Genomic DNA, 17,041 nt, shown 5'->3' with positions numbered 1-17,041 from the left:
GGCGGGACTTCACTCCCTGCAGACCATACAGGGCCAGGAGGTACTGGTGCTGTGTTGAAGAACTTAATTGCAACTTTGGCTTATCCTACTAGACCTGTAAAATATAATGTTCTTCAGGTTTTATGCAGCATTACTCCCTGCTGCTTTCAGCCAGGATCTCTGAAAAACTCTGAGCAAATAACATAATTGTTGAAGGGACTAAGTAAGTTGTTGAATGGACAAGAGGTAACACAAAGAAGAGAAACGGGGAGAAAACAGGAGTGAACACAATAGATCCAAACCCAGCATGTGAAGTAGTCTGAGGTATGGATTTTCAGGTTTTCTGGCATGAAATGGTCCCTGAGGACAAACCTGTTCAGTGGCCATCATCTGCTGCTGCTGGCTTCTCCCTGGCTGTGCTGTGCTCTAGCTGCATGTTCGGCTGCCCTCTCTCTGCTGCAGGCAGGGCTGCACTGTGGCTGAAGCTCTGGGAACCGGCATGCTTGGCCAGAATACCACAGCACAGAGCAGGAAAGGGGAGTAAGGGATAGACTGGAAACCGAAAGCCAGGAAACTTTAGGAGCAGATAAAAGGAATATTAGATCCTCCAGCTCCTTCATTTTTAAGTGTTTATGGTGACAGGCACATGAAGTTACAAATCCTCAAGTGCCTCATTTTTCCAATGAAGAAAAAAAACTGAACAAGCACTGGCCTGGGACAGGGAGTTTACACCAGTTTTGTACTCCATCATTTATTAAAACTAATGCATTATGTACTCCTTTTCCCCACAGAAAACATATTTTATGTGAGGCACTGCTGTAAAATAAAAACATCCACAAGTTTCTTCTTACAAATGCAATGTGCTCTTTGGCAGGTCAGTCCATCAGAAGGACAAACTCAGCTGACAGGAAAGAGTTAAGGGCTTGAACCCACCAGCTTGTGTCTGGGCAGATTCCTCAGCCTTTTGCAATGGGTTCAGTATCATCCTTGTACGACAGGCACAGAGTAGCAGCACACCCCAAATCCAGTTATTACTTGTAAAATAGGAACATTGGTCATGGTACTACCCTCAGGTTTACTTTAGTAGTTACTTCTGGTTACAGTATTGCTGATCTCAGATTTTACTGAATCGGCTTGTTTTCTGGCAGATTCTGAACCAGATGTTACAGGTTTAAAATTCTTAGAAAAACCTTAAAGGAAACAATACAGCACAGCTTAAAGAACACCCCTCCACCCCACCCCCAAATCAGTGTAGTGAAAGAATACAGAAAGCAGTGTAACTCATAATAGAATATCAAAAACTACAGTATGTCATTCTTCCCCAGCACGTAATTATGAAAAGGATGTATCATTGTAGTAAAATCTAACAAGATCTGAAAGCTTGTTGGAACTCAACAGAAATCAAAAACAGAAGTTGAATAAGCCTGGTGGCAAAGCTGGACCATTAAACCAGTACATAAGCCTTGGCAAACAATCCAGTATTGCTTCATGCATTTCAGGTTTTGAATCAAGCAAGACCATTGCCTCACTTCATCCAATCTTTTCAACAATAAAAACCACTGAACTTCACCATGTTGGCCTTATTTGAGTCCCGCTTTCCCTTCTAGGAAAACACCTTGTATTGTCTGGCACACATTAGGGGTGTGTGTGATCCATTAACTTCCTCAGTTCTGAAAATGTTTATCTTCCTTAGTATTAACCAGTTGTACCTCATTTTTTTTTTAACAGAGATTTAGGTCACTTAATTTAAAAACATGTTTTATTCCACCTTTAAAAAGGTAATGCAGACTGTTACTTCAGAAAGCAATAGGATAAAAACCTTTATTGTTCCACCTTTGTCAGAGTTCATTTTCTATAGATATGCATTTTTGTAACATAATTTTGTTACATTAGAAACTTCAGCTCCTTGGAGGCTTAATGTGGAGTAGCAAAAAAAACCTTCAAAACCAATTCAATCCCATGTCTTCAAGTAAGACAGCATTTGGGCACAAGGAATCTCTAGGATTTGAATCAGTTAGATCTTCCGCCTCCTCCCTTTCCTGTGTTCTTTGTCCTCATTTCATGCCAAGCTTTCACCAGTGGTTCTCTGTTCTTCCATATGAGCTCGTGGCCATAAGTCACGTACCACCTAGGAAAGAAAGTCAAAGTTAACTGTGACCTCTCTTTGCATCTGAGGGAAAACAGGCTGGGCATTGAAACCAAGTAAATACTCACTATAAGAGACAAGATAAACTAAGGCACAAAGAACAACCTGCTTGGAAAATGGCAGGTAAGCCACTCATTCTCTTAACTCTAAACAGTTAACTTTGTTGTTCTCAGTCCTGAGAATGAATAGTTTTCATTCCCTTAATTTCAAACTTGTGATTTCTACTTAGAAAGGCATAAAAAATTATCTCAATTTAAAATACTGTTAAAACAGTTCTTTTGTTTTGCTGATCCTTACTGGCAATGCCAAGGAAAAGTGTTCTTCCTTCTCTATATAAATACAACTGCCCCATAAAGAACAACCACGTTCCATTCAAAATTAATTTTCTTCTATATGCACCTGAAGATTAATCTATCAAAGTGTTCTACCTTTGTTTATATTCACAGACAATTATGTATGCCAATACATGAATATCAACATAAGTGATTAAGCAATGGAGGTAACAGTGGAGAGGCATGAGGGGAAGCAATCACATGGAAAGAGGTTGAAGGTTCTCTCCCAAGCCCAACTCCACACCTGAGTCACAAAAGCATTTTTCATGAACCAGCAGCCAGTGAACTGGCCATTCCTTTAAATCTTACAGCTGCTTCCTAAAGTGAGAGGCAATGTATAGGAAATACTTTGGCCATTGAACATAGGTCCTAAATAAGGCCCTCTTTTAGGGTGAAGTGAGCAAAATCATCACTGAGTAGAACAAACCGGTAAAACATATATAGGTCAAGAAAGCAAGAAACTTGGCAACTCCAGACCATTTTTACTGCAACTGCTATCCCCTTTTACTATGTGAATCTGCACTACCAATGCAGGTTGTTCCTTCATTACAACGAACAAGCTGATACAAATCCATCAGGACAGAAAGCACTTATTAGCAAGACTACATCAGATGCATTTGTGATACCAGAGAAGGGCAGAAAGGGAGACTGTACAGCACAGAGCTTACTGACACCAAAGTCAAGGAATAGGAAACTATTTGGTCTACAAGCTAGTTAAATTGCCTTTAAGTCTGGCCTAATGAAATCTCAGGTAGTCTTTTCAAATGCCTACATAAAACATTAAAAAATGCTTTTAACAGTATATGTACAATTGGGTAGAAAGGGAAAAATTCAATGTAGTTCAAACATGGAACAATAGAGAACTGTTTCCTACAAACTTGTTTCTAGTAGTTCTTACTAATTAGGAAGGCTCCCCACAAAGGCAATACAGCAACACTGAGAAAACTGCACTAGAGGCTGCTCAAAGGAATTTGGCCTGAGCTTTTATTAACTCTGTAGCTCTCTGTAAATTGGCAATTAGAGGAAAAACACTGACACAAAGACATTTTTTTAGCTCTTTAAAGTTATTTTAATTTGTCCATTCTGTGCTTAGTGAGAATCTTTTCTGTCCTGTGACTCTTTTCAATGTGCTGGCAAGAGCAGGACAGAGACAGCCAGCCCAGGTTACAGGACCACCTGACATCTAATCCACGATTCTAAGGCAGTTCAGCTCAATTCTTTCAGTTCATCTGTTAACAGTGTTTTTCATAAAAATTTTACAGCACTAAAAGAGTAACAATTAATTGTATTCATTGCTAGTTAAGACAACTTTACAAAAAAAACACCCCACACTTCAGCAATATAGGAAGAGAGAAAAACACAGGATTAATTTAAATATAAAACAGGTAGTAAATACAGACTTACATTCCAAAGAGAGCTCCCCCAAGGTGTGCAGCATGGTCAAAAAGTCTCCAGCCTAAAGCAAGCCCTGCAGTGTCAAATGCAATTATGGCTTTTAAAGCCTAGAAAGGAGAGAAGATGGAATGGACAGGATCAGTCACAGCATAAAATGGCCAATGATAACAGATTTCTATTCTAGCACAGAGCAAAAATTTGGAATCAAAGAACATCCTATAAATTTTATATCAAAGAAATTACTGTAAAAAGTGTTTTTAAACAAGAGACTCAGTCTTCAGCTGTATTGTGCTGTCAAAATACAGATGTGAGCAGCTACAGAATAGTACAGGGTGGTAGTGTGTTCTTTTCAAACACTCAGTCTCTTCCAATCTTCATTTCTAAAACTACAAATATATTCCAAACTTGGGTCAGAAGGCAACAGAAATTTATTGAAAGAGTACATGCTATAAAAGACACCACAAATATGTAATTGCAACATTCTCATCCTCTAATTCTGATGTACCTTAGATTTATGTGCATCTGTGCTCCTGAACACAACCCTCTAGTGGATGGAACATGTGGGGCAGCATCCCTGTTATGTTATCTGATATAAACATTTGTTGGAAGGTATAAAATGAGGATGACAGTGAACAACTCATGCCAGAGCAGCATGAGCTGCTGGTGTATCATCTTCAGGACACACAAAGCACCCTAACTGTCAATACACAAGACTTCATAAAGACTGACAGATTTAATGCTTGGATGAAATGGTACTTTAGGCAGGATTTCTTTCCTTAAGCATAGGTGAAGCTCCATTACTACACTGGCTTGTTTAATTTGAAAGCCCATTACAGCATAGGTAAGGTAGATTAAAGGAGTCTGTAAAGCTGAGATATACAATTATATAGTTGGGATAAAATCATTCCAACGTTTATACTGCAAAAGCTGATACTGCTCTTGTTTTGTTGTTGCAATGAGTGCTTGTTCATGGCAATGCTCTCTGTGGCTCTGCCTGTATTTCTACCCTGACCACCTTTTTAAGAAAGATGCAGTTAAAGGGTAGCATGCAAAAACAACCCAAAAACAAAACAAAAAAAAACCCCAAAAATCCCCAGGTCAACTCAAGCAGAAGTGCAAGAAAAACATGAAGGCTACAGCTAAGAATGTTTGTTCAAATCTATAAGCTTCACTTACAAAAAGTATTAAATCTCATGATCTTAGAATGACCTGGCTTAACTGCTTTAAGCAGTAAAACAACTTTAAGCAGCAGACCAAAGATGATTAACTTATTAAAGCAAGTTAAGATATACATGAGAAGCTTTTCTTAAATGTGGCAGTGGATGTGCATAAAACAACTTAATGAAACAAAAAAAGGAGTCCTAGTACTACACATGAAGACAAGTCTCAGTAGCCTACTTCTAATTCCACAGTATTCCTAAAAGTATCAAAAGATGATATACAAAAGAGGAGACAAATATTCCTCCAGGGCTGGAATATAATCTCAAGAAGTGAAATTCTGTCTTTCTCATCTTGATAATTTTTTCTTTAAAGACCACATACCAGTTTTACATCAGCCTGTTTCAAGTGCTGCTATAAAAAATACCACCCATCAGAAAGAAGAGGATGTATGTATGTAGGTTTCCTCACACAGGTAAACCTGACTCCCTCCCAAATTCTTTCACCTCTTGGGATTAGATCTGAAACAGACCCGTGGAGGGTGGAATTTAGGATAATTCTGAACTTGCCACACTCTGCTGTAAAGACTGTGCTGGGCTGCAACAATTCAGAATCAATCCCTGGGACTTCCATGACCCCTCTTCTCTTCCAAAATAAACTTAACAGCTTAGAAACACAGATGAAGAGGACACATGCTCAGATACTGAAGAGGAAGGGGAAAAATGTTTCTTGAGAGTAGCATCTCTTTGAAGTTCCAAGGCACTTACACTTCCTGCTGTAAATGTGAACATCGGAAGAAGTATGATGGCCAGTTTTGCTTCCGGCATCTTCGTACACACGGCGGCAAGGACAGTCATTATAGCTCCTGACTGGGAATACAGGAAAACACATTAAAGCAAGCTAAGATATTCCATGAGGGATAATATATTTTTCTGCATGTGAGCCTGTTTTCCTTTTGGCTTTTATTTTCAAATGCAGCCCCCTGTGGTAAACCTCAAAGTATAAAGCACCACAGAAAAGTACAGAATAAAAATAAAACAAGACACTACTATTTAATTTCAATATTTGGAATTATAAATACTGGGGAAAAACATCCTTCAAATCCTCTTATTTAATTACAAAATACCCACTCCCAAATTTAAGGTAATGATTTCTGGAATGTGCTTTTTCCCAAGTAAACCCTAGAAATCTTGTAGTAATCAAGCATAGACACATCTGATGAAGGGAATCATTCTGAAGCTTGTACAAAATCAAGGAAAATAACAGATGGACAGGAACAAAAATCTTTTGTCAATGAAACAAGTAATTCCATGGACTGTACTAAATTGACCATGGGCTTTTGTACCCCTGAAATAATCTCAATGGAAAGCCTCTGAATGCAGTAAACTAATGCAATCCATGGTAATTTCAGTAAATTCAGATCAGTAAAACTAAGGGAAAGTAACTTGCTCTAGATATAATTTATTCATAAGACAAAGGGACAATACACAGATAGCATTTCCAAAAGTTTTAACTTCAGCACAGCTAAACAGTTTTTCTCATTCTAACAGAATAATGAGAATATGACTTTGGGCTTTCATCAAAATTATTCAGTATAGTAAATAGAGCCTTTAAAACCTGGCAAATGTCTACGTTAACCTCAAATTTAATGCAAGTTAAGTGTTTTAAAACATTCTACCACTAAAAACACTTAAAAGAACTGGCAGCTACAGGAGCTCCTCAGCCTCCCTCATATCATTCATTGGGTGAGACTTTTGGCAGGAGTGCTGCCCTTCCTGCACAGCATGCCCTACAACATCCACTGGGATCACATGCTGGGTTTGATTGTCTGATTACATTATCTCTTTCCCAAGTATTCTATTTTTAATTAGACTAGACTGCTACACAATTATGAAATACAATTTCTGCAATAAAATTACATAACTGGTCTGTTCAGGGACAAGAGCTCCTGCTGTTCTGGACTCATTTACAACCCTCAGCATTAAGTGGTGTTAGTTCTGGGCAGCTGCTGCAGCAGACATAATGTATCTGAAGAACAGGCAAGTTGTTGCACAGGACAACCAGAGTGTACCTGGTTACTTGATTTTGGTAAAACTTTCTAGTTTCCATTACCCCAAATATACTCTTGGCTTTTAAGGAGGTTAAAGAATACAGCAGGCTTTCAAATTTGCTTCAAAGATCGTTATCAGTTTCTCATATTCCAAGATACTTACAGCTCCAAGGGATGGTTCAAACCTTCCCGTGGCCATTTTAGCAACATAACTGACAAAAGTAGAGATAACCCCTGAAAAAGAGAAATTGCTACTGGAAATGATGACAGCAATGCAGACCAGCATCAGAAAATACAATTAACTGCCATCTTTTGTCACAAAAATTCCAAGAGACTGGATTAAGAGCTATTTTATTTTGGTAATAAGGCAGGAATTAAATCCAGATATGGTTTTATCATATTTCAAAGCCCAGTATCTTAAACCCACCAAAAATCTGTACGACAGCAATTAAGATGCCTTTAGTATAAAGCAACGTGTGTGACTAAAAGCACACAGTTTACTTTTACGAACACATATTTATATTCTTTAAGTGTTGTAAATATATATATTTACCAGCAGAAAGATATACTGCAATGAACTGCTCACAGCCCAGAAGAGAGACAATGCTGCTGGAAAAGCTCCATAGAACATACATGTTTGCTGCCATGTGGAACAGGGAGAAGTGACTAAACGTAGAGAGCAGCATGGGAGAACACAGGGCTTCTACAAAAGAGAAAAGCAATTCACATAAAGAAGTCAGTATTTTAATTTGCTTCAACTTACACATCATGTAGACTAGAAATTTATCAAGACACACTATAGGCTAATTATGCCTAGATTCTCAAATACAAGCTACGTAATAAATCCAGCAACGAAACAAATTTCAAATTCCAAGCAATGCCTTTTGGAAAGGTAACATACACCCCAAAGATATACAAGTTGTAATAACAGTCTTAGCTACCTACTGGGGATTGTTTCATAGAAAGCATTACCTTATGACATGTGTCCTATGCTTTGAAAAAGAAAAAAGCTATTTTATTTATATATGTATATGGCTTTTTAATAAATGAGCAGCCATATAAAATTTGCAACAAAGATGAACTCAGAGAAAAGATAGCATTCCTTTTTGAAAAAGCTTTCCTCACTGACATGGCAGCCTTGAAAATGCAAAGAAGCCAATTAGCAGGTTTGAAGGTCAATATTATTTAAAACAGCAGTGTTTGGGATGACATGCTCAGATCTGGGGAGCAGATATCTTTAGCTTTGGAGTGTGTGGGGGAACTGGTTGAGTTTACAGGTTTTCAGCAGAAATTAAGAGGATAGCAGAAAATACCTTCCGACACATTTGTCTCCTTGTCCTTTTAATTCTTTTCTCTGCTGCAGAAATGAAACCTCATTTTTCTGCCATTAAATATTACTCAATTTTTTCCCTAGGTTAATATATTCAACACATTTCACACACAGTGAAAGCCAAGTTGGTGCTTGGGTTTGTTTGGGTTTCCTTAATGTGACTCAAAGCAGAGCTTTGCAGCAAGGACTCTGCGCACAACCTACAGACTAATACTTGTCTACTGATGAAAGCACAGGTGCATGTGACTGATGATGGTTCTAGCTGCATCCCACAGAACATTAAAGGGAGGAAATAATCACATTTGAGTCCAGTTTATGAATGGCATTATGTAGTACAGTTTGGCTGATGTCACTGGGAAGAGTACCTCTCACCTTTATTCAGGCAGGAGCTGCATCCCACTGCTCGCAGGAAAAGGCCAGATAGCAGGCAACAGTTTTGATGTTAAAATATTTAGAAAAGCACCAGTTGTCTTTGTTTTAAAAAATCATATCCATTACTCCTAACATCCTTCCCATCAAACCATCTCCTGCCTAGATGGAATAAATGTGTTTGGGCATGACTGAGATAGCCTGTGGGTGATGGAGCTCCAAGTAAGCCACATGCCACCTGAGCCTTCTGCAGTGTCATAAGAGATTCTATTATATCTCTGTGTAGGAAAGCCATGCAAATTATTGTTCACTTACTGGAGGATGGATTTGAGGTGAAATATGTAAACATAATCCGTCGCATGCCAGGCAGTCTCCACAAACAGAATACAAAGACATTTGCAGCTATAATACCTATCAAGAGGGGAAAAGAAAGTATAAAATCAAATTATGAATGCAGTACACCATAATGTTCACTGAAAGCAAGTATTTAAAAAGGCAGATTGTGGAAGTGTAATTTTTCTTCACAATTCCATTAAAGGCAATATCCACTTTTTACTTTGTATACAGTTTAGAAAAAGCTATGAAAAATACTGAAAGCTACATTTATATAGTGAAAGTCTTTCAGAAAGATAACATTAAATTGCAACTGTTCTAACATACAGTGTAATGAATCCAACAGTCCAGAAAGATCTGTGCTGAGAAGGCTCAAGCTATGGTTTCCAACTGCTATATTCTATTGCAGAATCAGTGAAACAGGAGGCAGCTAAGAGGTCCCATTTCCTGCCCCTCTTGCTGTTTATTTCCAAATGACACCAATCTCCTGCACAGTTGCATTTAACTGCACAAGAGGAGAAGACTGGGATAACCATACAAGTACACAGTACACACCCTGTTCATTTCTGGGGAGGAGCTTTGGTTTTGAGAAAATTGTAAAGTTGAATTGGCATTGCTAGTGCACAGTGACCTTTGGGAGACAGCAAATGCACATCATTTTACTTCACAGATATTACTGCAATCTTACTTTACTTTGAGTAAGAGTGTAAATTATTGGACACATAATGAAAATGCATTATTTCTTGTTTAAAGTGCCTTCTCTATTTCTCTCCAAGCATTTAGGTATTTATAATGTTTTATAATAGCTGGAAACATTAAAGGTGAAAATAACTGTTAAATGGCAAAGAAATAGCATTTAAGTAACCTTACAACCTGCTAATACAGATTCAGTAAATAGTTAATGTAGAATATGTAGCAGGAGATAGGGCTCAGCTATTGGATTCAAATCAAGTTCTCATCAATTTTGTTTCACACATTACATTTATCTTAGGGATTTCAGCTGGCATTAGGCTGACCAATCAAAACTACACTATAACCAAAGGAAAGCTCAAATGCTATTTTTTTGCTACTTTTCCTATGTCATACTGAAAACATGTAACTATTAGGTAATTTAATTCCTACCTTTCAGTGGAATATATACACCCCTTACTTCTAAAAGCATTTGCTGGTTTTCATAATTTGTGAGAAAAATATTGATGGGGGAGGATTCTACTTAATCCTCCCCACCCTCTCACACAGATGCACAGGAACTTTTTTAAGGCATACAAAAAATAGCTTGTGAGAAGGAAGTGTAGCAGAAATAGTGTATGTGCAGGTGTAAATTTACACATGCTTTGCACTCAATAACCTAAACATGGTATGAAAGCCATCTGTTTTAACATACTGTACCTGTTTGCCATATTTCTCTTCCTGTGAATGTCTAATACTTGTAAGCTAACACAAACCTGTCACAGTCCGCTGACCCTCAGTCAGGTTATTCCACCAGCTGTTAACCTGAAACAGAATTGTTGTCCGTCAGTGACACCCTGAAGCACTTGCAATTTCAAAAACAGACATGTAAGTTTATAAATTTTTAAGAGTGGAAGGCATTTGTTTGAAATCTGTGAAGTAAATCAGTTTCAATTTTTTTTTACTTCTGATTGCTTTAGCTTTTCTAGTTGACATTTTCCTTACTGAAGAACAGCTATCTACCCTCCTTTTCATAAAATACCCCAATATGGATGAAGAGTTTCTTCAGAAAGAATGAGGTTATATCCTTTTACACAACTCCAATGGGTTTATCCTGCTTGCATTAAACAAAGATCTAGCCCATAATGCTGACTTTAGCAGATTAGCCAAAGTTAGCATAAATCCTGCCTCGACTAAGCCTCACCCTAATGCTGTCTAACATCACACCACCCACCTTTGAGTGATTCCACTTTTGTGCCAGGATCACTTTTGCAGAGGTGGCTCACAAGATGTGGAATCCATTCCCCCTTGCGTCCAGTTCACCCAGCCCTCCTCCAAGTTTAAAACCTCTGAAAAAGTTTATTTTGAGTGCAGTCAGCCCACAGATAAATTGCACCCCCCTTTCCCTTCCTCAGCTTTGTAATAATTTTGGACATGTATTTTGACCTTCCAACCATGTATGGATGGGGACACTGAGATTAAATTATCTGCAGGTTGAAGGAAGGGGATGTAATGCTGTATGAAACAAAGTATTCACTATTTGATATGAAAGTAACAGCTTCATTGCATTTTTTTGTTTCATTCTCTGGCAGAGGATATTCCTCAGTAAAAGGACAGACATGATTTTTCTAAAACACAACGATTACATGCCCTCAGAAACAACGAGGTGAATCCTGAACTCTTAGAAATAGAACTTACCCACTGAAGATGGGGATTGGGAGTTTAAGCCTATTAACAGGGCAGTTTAGTTTTCTTTTTTGGATAGCTAATCACCAGATCTTCCCCTTCAGGTTTTGAAGGAAAACAAAAGTATAAAGGCATAATTATTTAAAAATATTAAGTGCTGATCATAATCTCCCCTGAAGTTCATACACACCAAGCAAGAAAGCAGGCCTGGATAAAGTAATATTCCTTCTAGCAGCTTGTACATGGTTCTGTGTTTTCGATTTTTGACCAAGTCAGTACTAATAACACTAATGTTCTACATTTTGGTGAATGGTGTTTGCACCACATCAATATCTTTTGCATTTCTGGCTCTGCTGCTGCAGGCTGCAACAGGCTGGAAAGGGACACAACCAAGCAAATGACCTGAACTAACCAGAGATATTCCCTACCAACTAATAGCATCCCCCCAAAAGAGGCAATTTCAGGAGCTTTAACATTTTTTTCTCATGAACTGGTTGGGCACTGGTCTTTCCACAGGAGATTGAGAGTGACTGCCTATGCATCACTTGTTTTCTTCTCTCTTCTCACACTTACTAAACAATTTTCTGGTGATTGTTTGATCTTTACCCCCAAGTTTTTGTGCTTTTCTTCTTCCCCCAGCCCACTGGGTTTTTGTGGAGGCTGTGAGCAAGGAGTCACATGGAGCTCTGCTGCTCACCAGGGTTATCCAACATGCCCAGTTCCACAGCAGTGCTGGTGTGCTCCATACACATTAGAAAAACACCTCCCGTGTGTCCTACCCAGGATCCCGAGTCTCTCCAGCTCCACGCTCAGCCCTACTTCCCTTGGACAAGCAGACCTGAAAGAGTATCAAGCCTGGTCTATCACAAGCCAGTAGTAACCTTGAAACAAATGCAAACATCCATGAGTATTTAGGTTAGTTTTAAGTATACCTAATTAAAAACTAAATGACTGATACTTTTGGGATGCCAACTAAATTTATAACAAATCTCACAGCACTTATTTTGTTCTTGCTGCCCAAACTCAAAAGTACTTGTGTGGAAATATCAGCTCTTAAAGTAAAAAAGCCCTCTAAAACTTCGTATTTTTAAGGGTTTAGAGGCTGAAAATACACATGCAGTTCAGAAGCCAGAGCACTGAAAAGTGTTAACCATAGGACTGAGAATTTAATCTATAATTTAAGAAATTAAGAATTTAATCAAGTTCTGTCCTCTGGGAAGTCACGTTCACTTTTGAGAGCACTTAAGATACAGCAAGAACATTTGTTGGGGGTTTCTTCATGGTGAAAAAGCAAACTGTACCTAGTTTAGAGGAACAAATTCTTACTACCGATCTCTCTTTCCTGTAGCTCTGGGTGGTATTTTTCTCTATTTTTCTACTATAACTTTTGCAGTGATATTGAGTTACAGTTTTCTAGAACTAACTCTGTCAGTTTTCCTTGCAAGTCAATTTATCTACTGTAATTTTTTGAGAAGCCAATATTTCTCCAAGTTCCAAATTAGAAGAACCAGGACAAGTATCTGTTGCACAAACGATGCTCACACCAGAGGAGAGATGCGGCTGTGCCTCGCAGTCCCGCAGGGATCCGCCCTGTGCGAGCAGCCCGGGCCTGGCGCTGTGTACCTGCTTTCTGAAGTCGCCTCTCTTCTGCGGCCGCATTTTATCCATCCAGTCCGCTCGAGCTTCCTCAAAGTAGGTCTGGACACGCGACTTGAGCGACTCATACTGCCAGATGGCGGCGGAGCCGAAGGCCGAGCCTGTGAACTGGGCAACACCGGACAGAGGCTCAGTGACCGCTCCACCCCCAGGCCCTGGCGAGGGCACATCCCGGGCTAATGCCGCACCCCGGGCTAACGCCGCACCCCGGGCTAATGCCACATCCCGGGCTAATGCCGCACCCCGGGCTAATGCCGCATCCCGGGCTAATGCCGCATCCCGGGCTAATGCCGCACCCCGGGCTAATGCCGCATCCCGGGCTAATGCCGCACCCCGGGCTAATGCCGCACCCCGGGCGCTGCGAGCACGGCAACCGGACCTGCGGCACCGCTCACCAGCAGCACTCACACCATGACAGGGCCCTTAAGGCTGAAAACTCCTTTAGGAGCAGTAACTCCAAATGTCAATCCAGCAGCACCACCGAGTTCACCACGTCCTCGAGTGCCACATCCACGTGTTTTTTGAACACTTTCAGGGATGGGGACTCCACCATTGCTCTGGGCAGCCTGTTTCAACACTTTGCAACCCCTTCTGTTATTTTTTTTTTTTTCTAACATCTAATCTAAATTTTTCCTTGCGCATCTCGAGGCCATTTCCTCAAGTTTACTCAAGTAAATCATCCAGTGTCATGGGATGCTTTATCAAAAAGGCTCACAAACAAAACTGGTCAATGAAATTACTAAGTTCACTGAAATGGAATGAAGCTGAGATACCTTTACAATATTTCCATTGATTTAGCTGAAGTTACTTTGCATTAGCTCAGTATAACGCCACGGTATCTGGCCAACAACCTTGCGTTAACTCTGACCAAGTTACTGAGAAGCGAAGTCCAAGAAGGAAGCATTCCCCTGAGAAAGATGGGATACGGTCCTTACCGACCCGCTCCCCGCAGCCGGGTACAGCACCGGGCCCGCAGGAGCCACTTACCCCTACGGTGAACAGGAGCGGCTTCACCAGGCGGCGCGGCGAGGGGCGGCCGGCGGCCGCGGTGGGTGAGGGCGGGCAGAGGCTGCGGCGCGGGGACGGCGCCACGGGCCGCGCCTCGGCGGCGGCTGCCGGGGGCTCCTCGGGCCGCGGCCGCGCCCGGCGGAAACCCCGCCGCGGCTGCAGCAGCAGCACCGCCAACCTGCGGGAGAAACGCGAACCGTCAGCACCGCCCGCCCCAGCCGCCTCTTTCCTCCCTTACACTCCCATGTCCCGTGCCGTGCCGGCAGTACCTGTGCGGCCGCGGAGCCCCGGCGCGGGCCCAGCACCGCCACGCCATGTTGGCGCCTCCCCGAGCGCTTCCGGGGCAGCCGGGCGACATCTTCCCTCCGATGGCGGGGGAGCCGCTCGGTCACCGCGTGCCGAAGGGCGGGCGCGGCTCCCCGCGGCTCCTCAGCCGCTCCGCACGGAGGGTGGACAGGCGCCAGCGCGGCTCCCGGTGCCGCCGCCGGGGCTCAGCGGGCAGCAACGCCGGCTCGGAGCCCTCCCGGGGCCGCCATAGCGGGTGGGTGGGGCCTGCTCTGCCGCCATGATGAGCGTGGCAGCGCCTTCACCGCCGCGGCCCCCTTGGTCAGCGGTTCTGGCGCCGTGAAGCCAGGGGCTGCCGAGACTTCACAGAATCACAAAATGTGCTGAGTTGCACGAGACCCACAAGGGTCAACGTGAGCCATCGGGTCCAACTACTGGCTCCGCAGAGGACCAGTCCTAAGAATCCCACAATGTATCCCTGAGTTTTGGCCAAATGCTCCTTGAACTCTGACAGGCGTGGTAATGTGGCCGCTTCCTTGGAGAGCCTATTCCAGTGCCCAACCACCCTCTCAGTGAAGACCCTTTTTCTAATATCCAACCTAAACCTGCCCTGACACAGCTTCAGGCCATTCCCTCTGGTCCTGCCACTGGGCACCACAGCTCAGTGCCTGCCCCTCCTCTTCCCCGCACGAGGAAGTCGCAGACTGTAATGAGGTCTCTTCTCAGTCTTCTCCAGGCTGAACAGACCAAGTGTCCTCAGCCTCTTATTTGGCTTCTCAAGGCTCTTCTCCATCCTTGTGTCCTTTGGACACTCTCGAATAGCTTGATGTGATTTTTCTATTGTGGTGCCCAGAACTCCCCCCCCAGGACTCAAGGTGAAGCCATCTCTGAGCAGAGTAGAGCAGACTGGAACATTCCCAGTCTGGCCCGACTGGTGATGCTGTGCCTGCTGCCCCCAGGACACAGCTGGCCCTCCTGCTTGCCAGGGTACTGCTGATTCATATTCAGCTTGCCACTGAGCAGGACCTCCAGGTCCTTTTCCGTGGCACTGCTTTCCAGGGTCTTGTTCCCCACTTTGTAGGTACATTGGGGGTTGTCCCATCCCAGGTGCAGAATCCAGCACTTTCAAAAGAAATTTCACACAGTTGATGATTGGCCAGCCCTCTGATTTCTCAAGGTTTCTCTGGAGGGCTGATTTATTGTACTGCTCTACAGAAGCCTTATGGAACAGGCAGAGCCTGTTTCCTCCTAGCCCACAGCAGCCCAGGAGGTGAGGTGAAGGCTGGAGCTGCTGCCTCAGCATTGCCTTGCTCCCTGTGTGGCTCCATATCACCTTGCCACACCTCAGCACCTTCCCTCCCTGGGCTCCTCCACCCTGCCCAACGTCACCTCACCCCACCCCACCCCACCTCACCTCACCACCTGGCTGCTCCAGCAAAGGGCTGCTGGATGATTCCCACCCCACCACCTCCTTCCAGGCTCTTCCCTGTATCTGTATCAAGAATCATTTAGCCAGCAGGACCAGGGAAGTGATCCCCTGTACTCAGCATGGGTGAAGCCATACCTCGAGTTCTGCATGCAGTTTTGGGCCCCTCATTTTAAAAAGGACATTGAGGTGCTGGAGCCTGTCCAGCAAAGGGCACCAGGGCTTGTGAGAGGTTTAGAAAACTTGTCTTATGAGGAGTGGCTGAGGGAGCGGGGGCTGTTTGGTCTCCAGGAGCTCAGGAGGGACCTCCTTGCCCGGCACAGCTCCCTGGCAGGAGGCTGTAGAGAGATGGGGCCAGTCCCTTCTGCCGTGTCTGCGGTGAAAGGACCAGAGGAAATGGCTTTAAGCTGAGGTGGGACATTCAGATTAAATATTAGAAACATAATTTTTTTTCTGTTCAGGAGGTCAGGCATCAGATCAGGTTGCCAGGGTGGTGGTACAGGTGCTCAAAAGGCATCTGGACCTGGTGCTGGGTGATGTGGTTTAGTAGCTTAGGGGTACAGTAGCAGTGCTGGGTGGACAGTTGGACTGGATGATCTGAAAGGTCCCTTCCAATCTTGGTGACTATGATTCTGTAGTTACCCACACATGCTTGAGCAGGTGCCACAGTTGTCCCCTGCTCCTGCTCTCTGGAACTGTGCTGCTCTTTCCAGCACCATCTCCATGCCAGCAAAGCTCTGCAGGGCTGGAGAGCTGTGTTAGCAGAGAACAGTCTGCTGTACACACCGCCAGCCTCCTGAAATTAAATGGGAAAAGAAACAGATGTTTGCTTTGAAAGTAGCTTGTAAGTCTGAAAAAGTTGTGTGCACCTTCCTGATTGCCTGTTTTGCTGTGGAGACACTCATGGGACATCTAAGCCACCTACACGATGCCAGTCACGCCTGGGCCACCAGACAGAGTGCAGAGCTGCCAAAATCCAGTAGCAGAATAAACAGTGGTTTATCTCAAGGGTGCACGTGGACAACGAGAGGCAGCAGTCACGTATTGCAGCAGGAAAAGTTCTGCACGGGTGCGAGGAACATACTCCACAGGAGGGTGTTGTGCAAATTCCACCTCTGGAGACTGCTCTGTGGTGACTGGATAAGGTTTGGGTGACCTGACCCAGCAATGAAACTCTGCTTTACTGGGAAAATGGCATCCGTGTGGCCCCTTCCAACCC

The 17,041-nt window shown here is 43.0% G+C and overlaps 1 protein-coding gene across 1 annotated transcript; it reads right to left on the bottom strand.

Moving 5' to 3' along the window:
* Positions 1 to 1,774: 1,774 nt before the first annotated feature.
* PARL (presenilin associated rhomboid like) lies at positions 1,775 to 14,538 on the bottom strand. The gene is made up of 10 exons (XM_058844093.1): positions 14,381 to 14,538; positions 14,091 to 14,289; positions 13,071 to 13,211; positions 10,538 to 10,586; positions 9,075 to 9,170; positions 7,614 to 7,763; positions 7,224 to 7,294; positions 5,778 to 5,879; positions 3,862 to 3,959; positions 1,775 to 2,107 (listed from the first exon to the last, which is right to left on the bottom strand). Exons 1-10 carry the CDS (start codon positions 14,467 to 14,469, stop codon positions 1,990 to 1,992), a joined length of 1,113 nt encoding a protein of 370 aa, XP_058700076.1. The 5' UTR covers positions 14,470 to 14,538; the 3' UTR covers positions 1,775 to 1,989.
* Between the last annotated feature and the right edge of the window lie 2,503 nt (positions 14,539 to 17,041).

The sequence above is a fragment of the Poecile atricapillus genome, chromosome 8, assembly GCF_030490865.1.
Source record: "Poecile atricapillus isolate bPoeAtr1 chromosome 8, bPoeAtr1.hap1, whole genome shotgun sequence".
Classification (NCBI taxonomy): Eukaryota; Metazoa; Chordata; class Aves; order Passeriformes; family Paridae; genus Poecile; species Poecile atricapillus.
Note: the sequence above shows the minus strand (reverse complement) of the source record. Positions and strands in the feature narration are given on the sequence as shown.

Coding starts and splice junctions, on each gene's coding strand:
- PARL (XM_058844093.1), bottom strand. CDS start 14,469: ATGTCGCCCGGCTGCCCCGGAAGCGCTCGGGGAGGCGCCAACATGGCG. Junction 14,290..14,380: donor GGGGCTCCGCGGCCGCACAG/GTACTGCCGGCA, acceptor TTTCTCCCGCAG/GTTGGCGGTGCTGCTGCTGC. Junction 7,764..9,074: donor CACCTCAAATCCATCCTCCA/GTAAGTGAACAA, acceptor TCTCTTTTGTAG/AAGCCCTGTGTTCTCCCATG.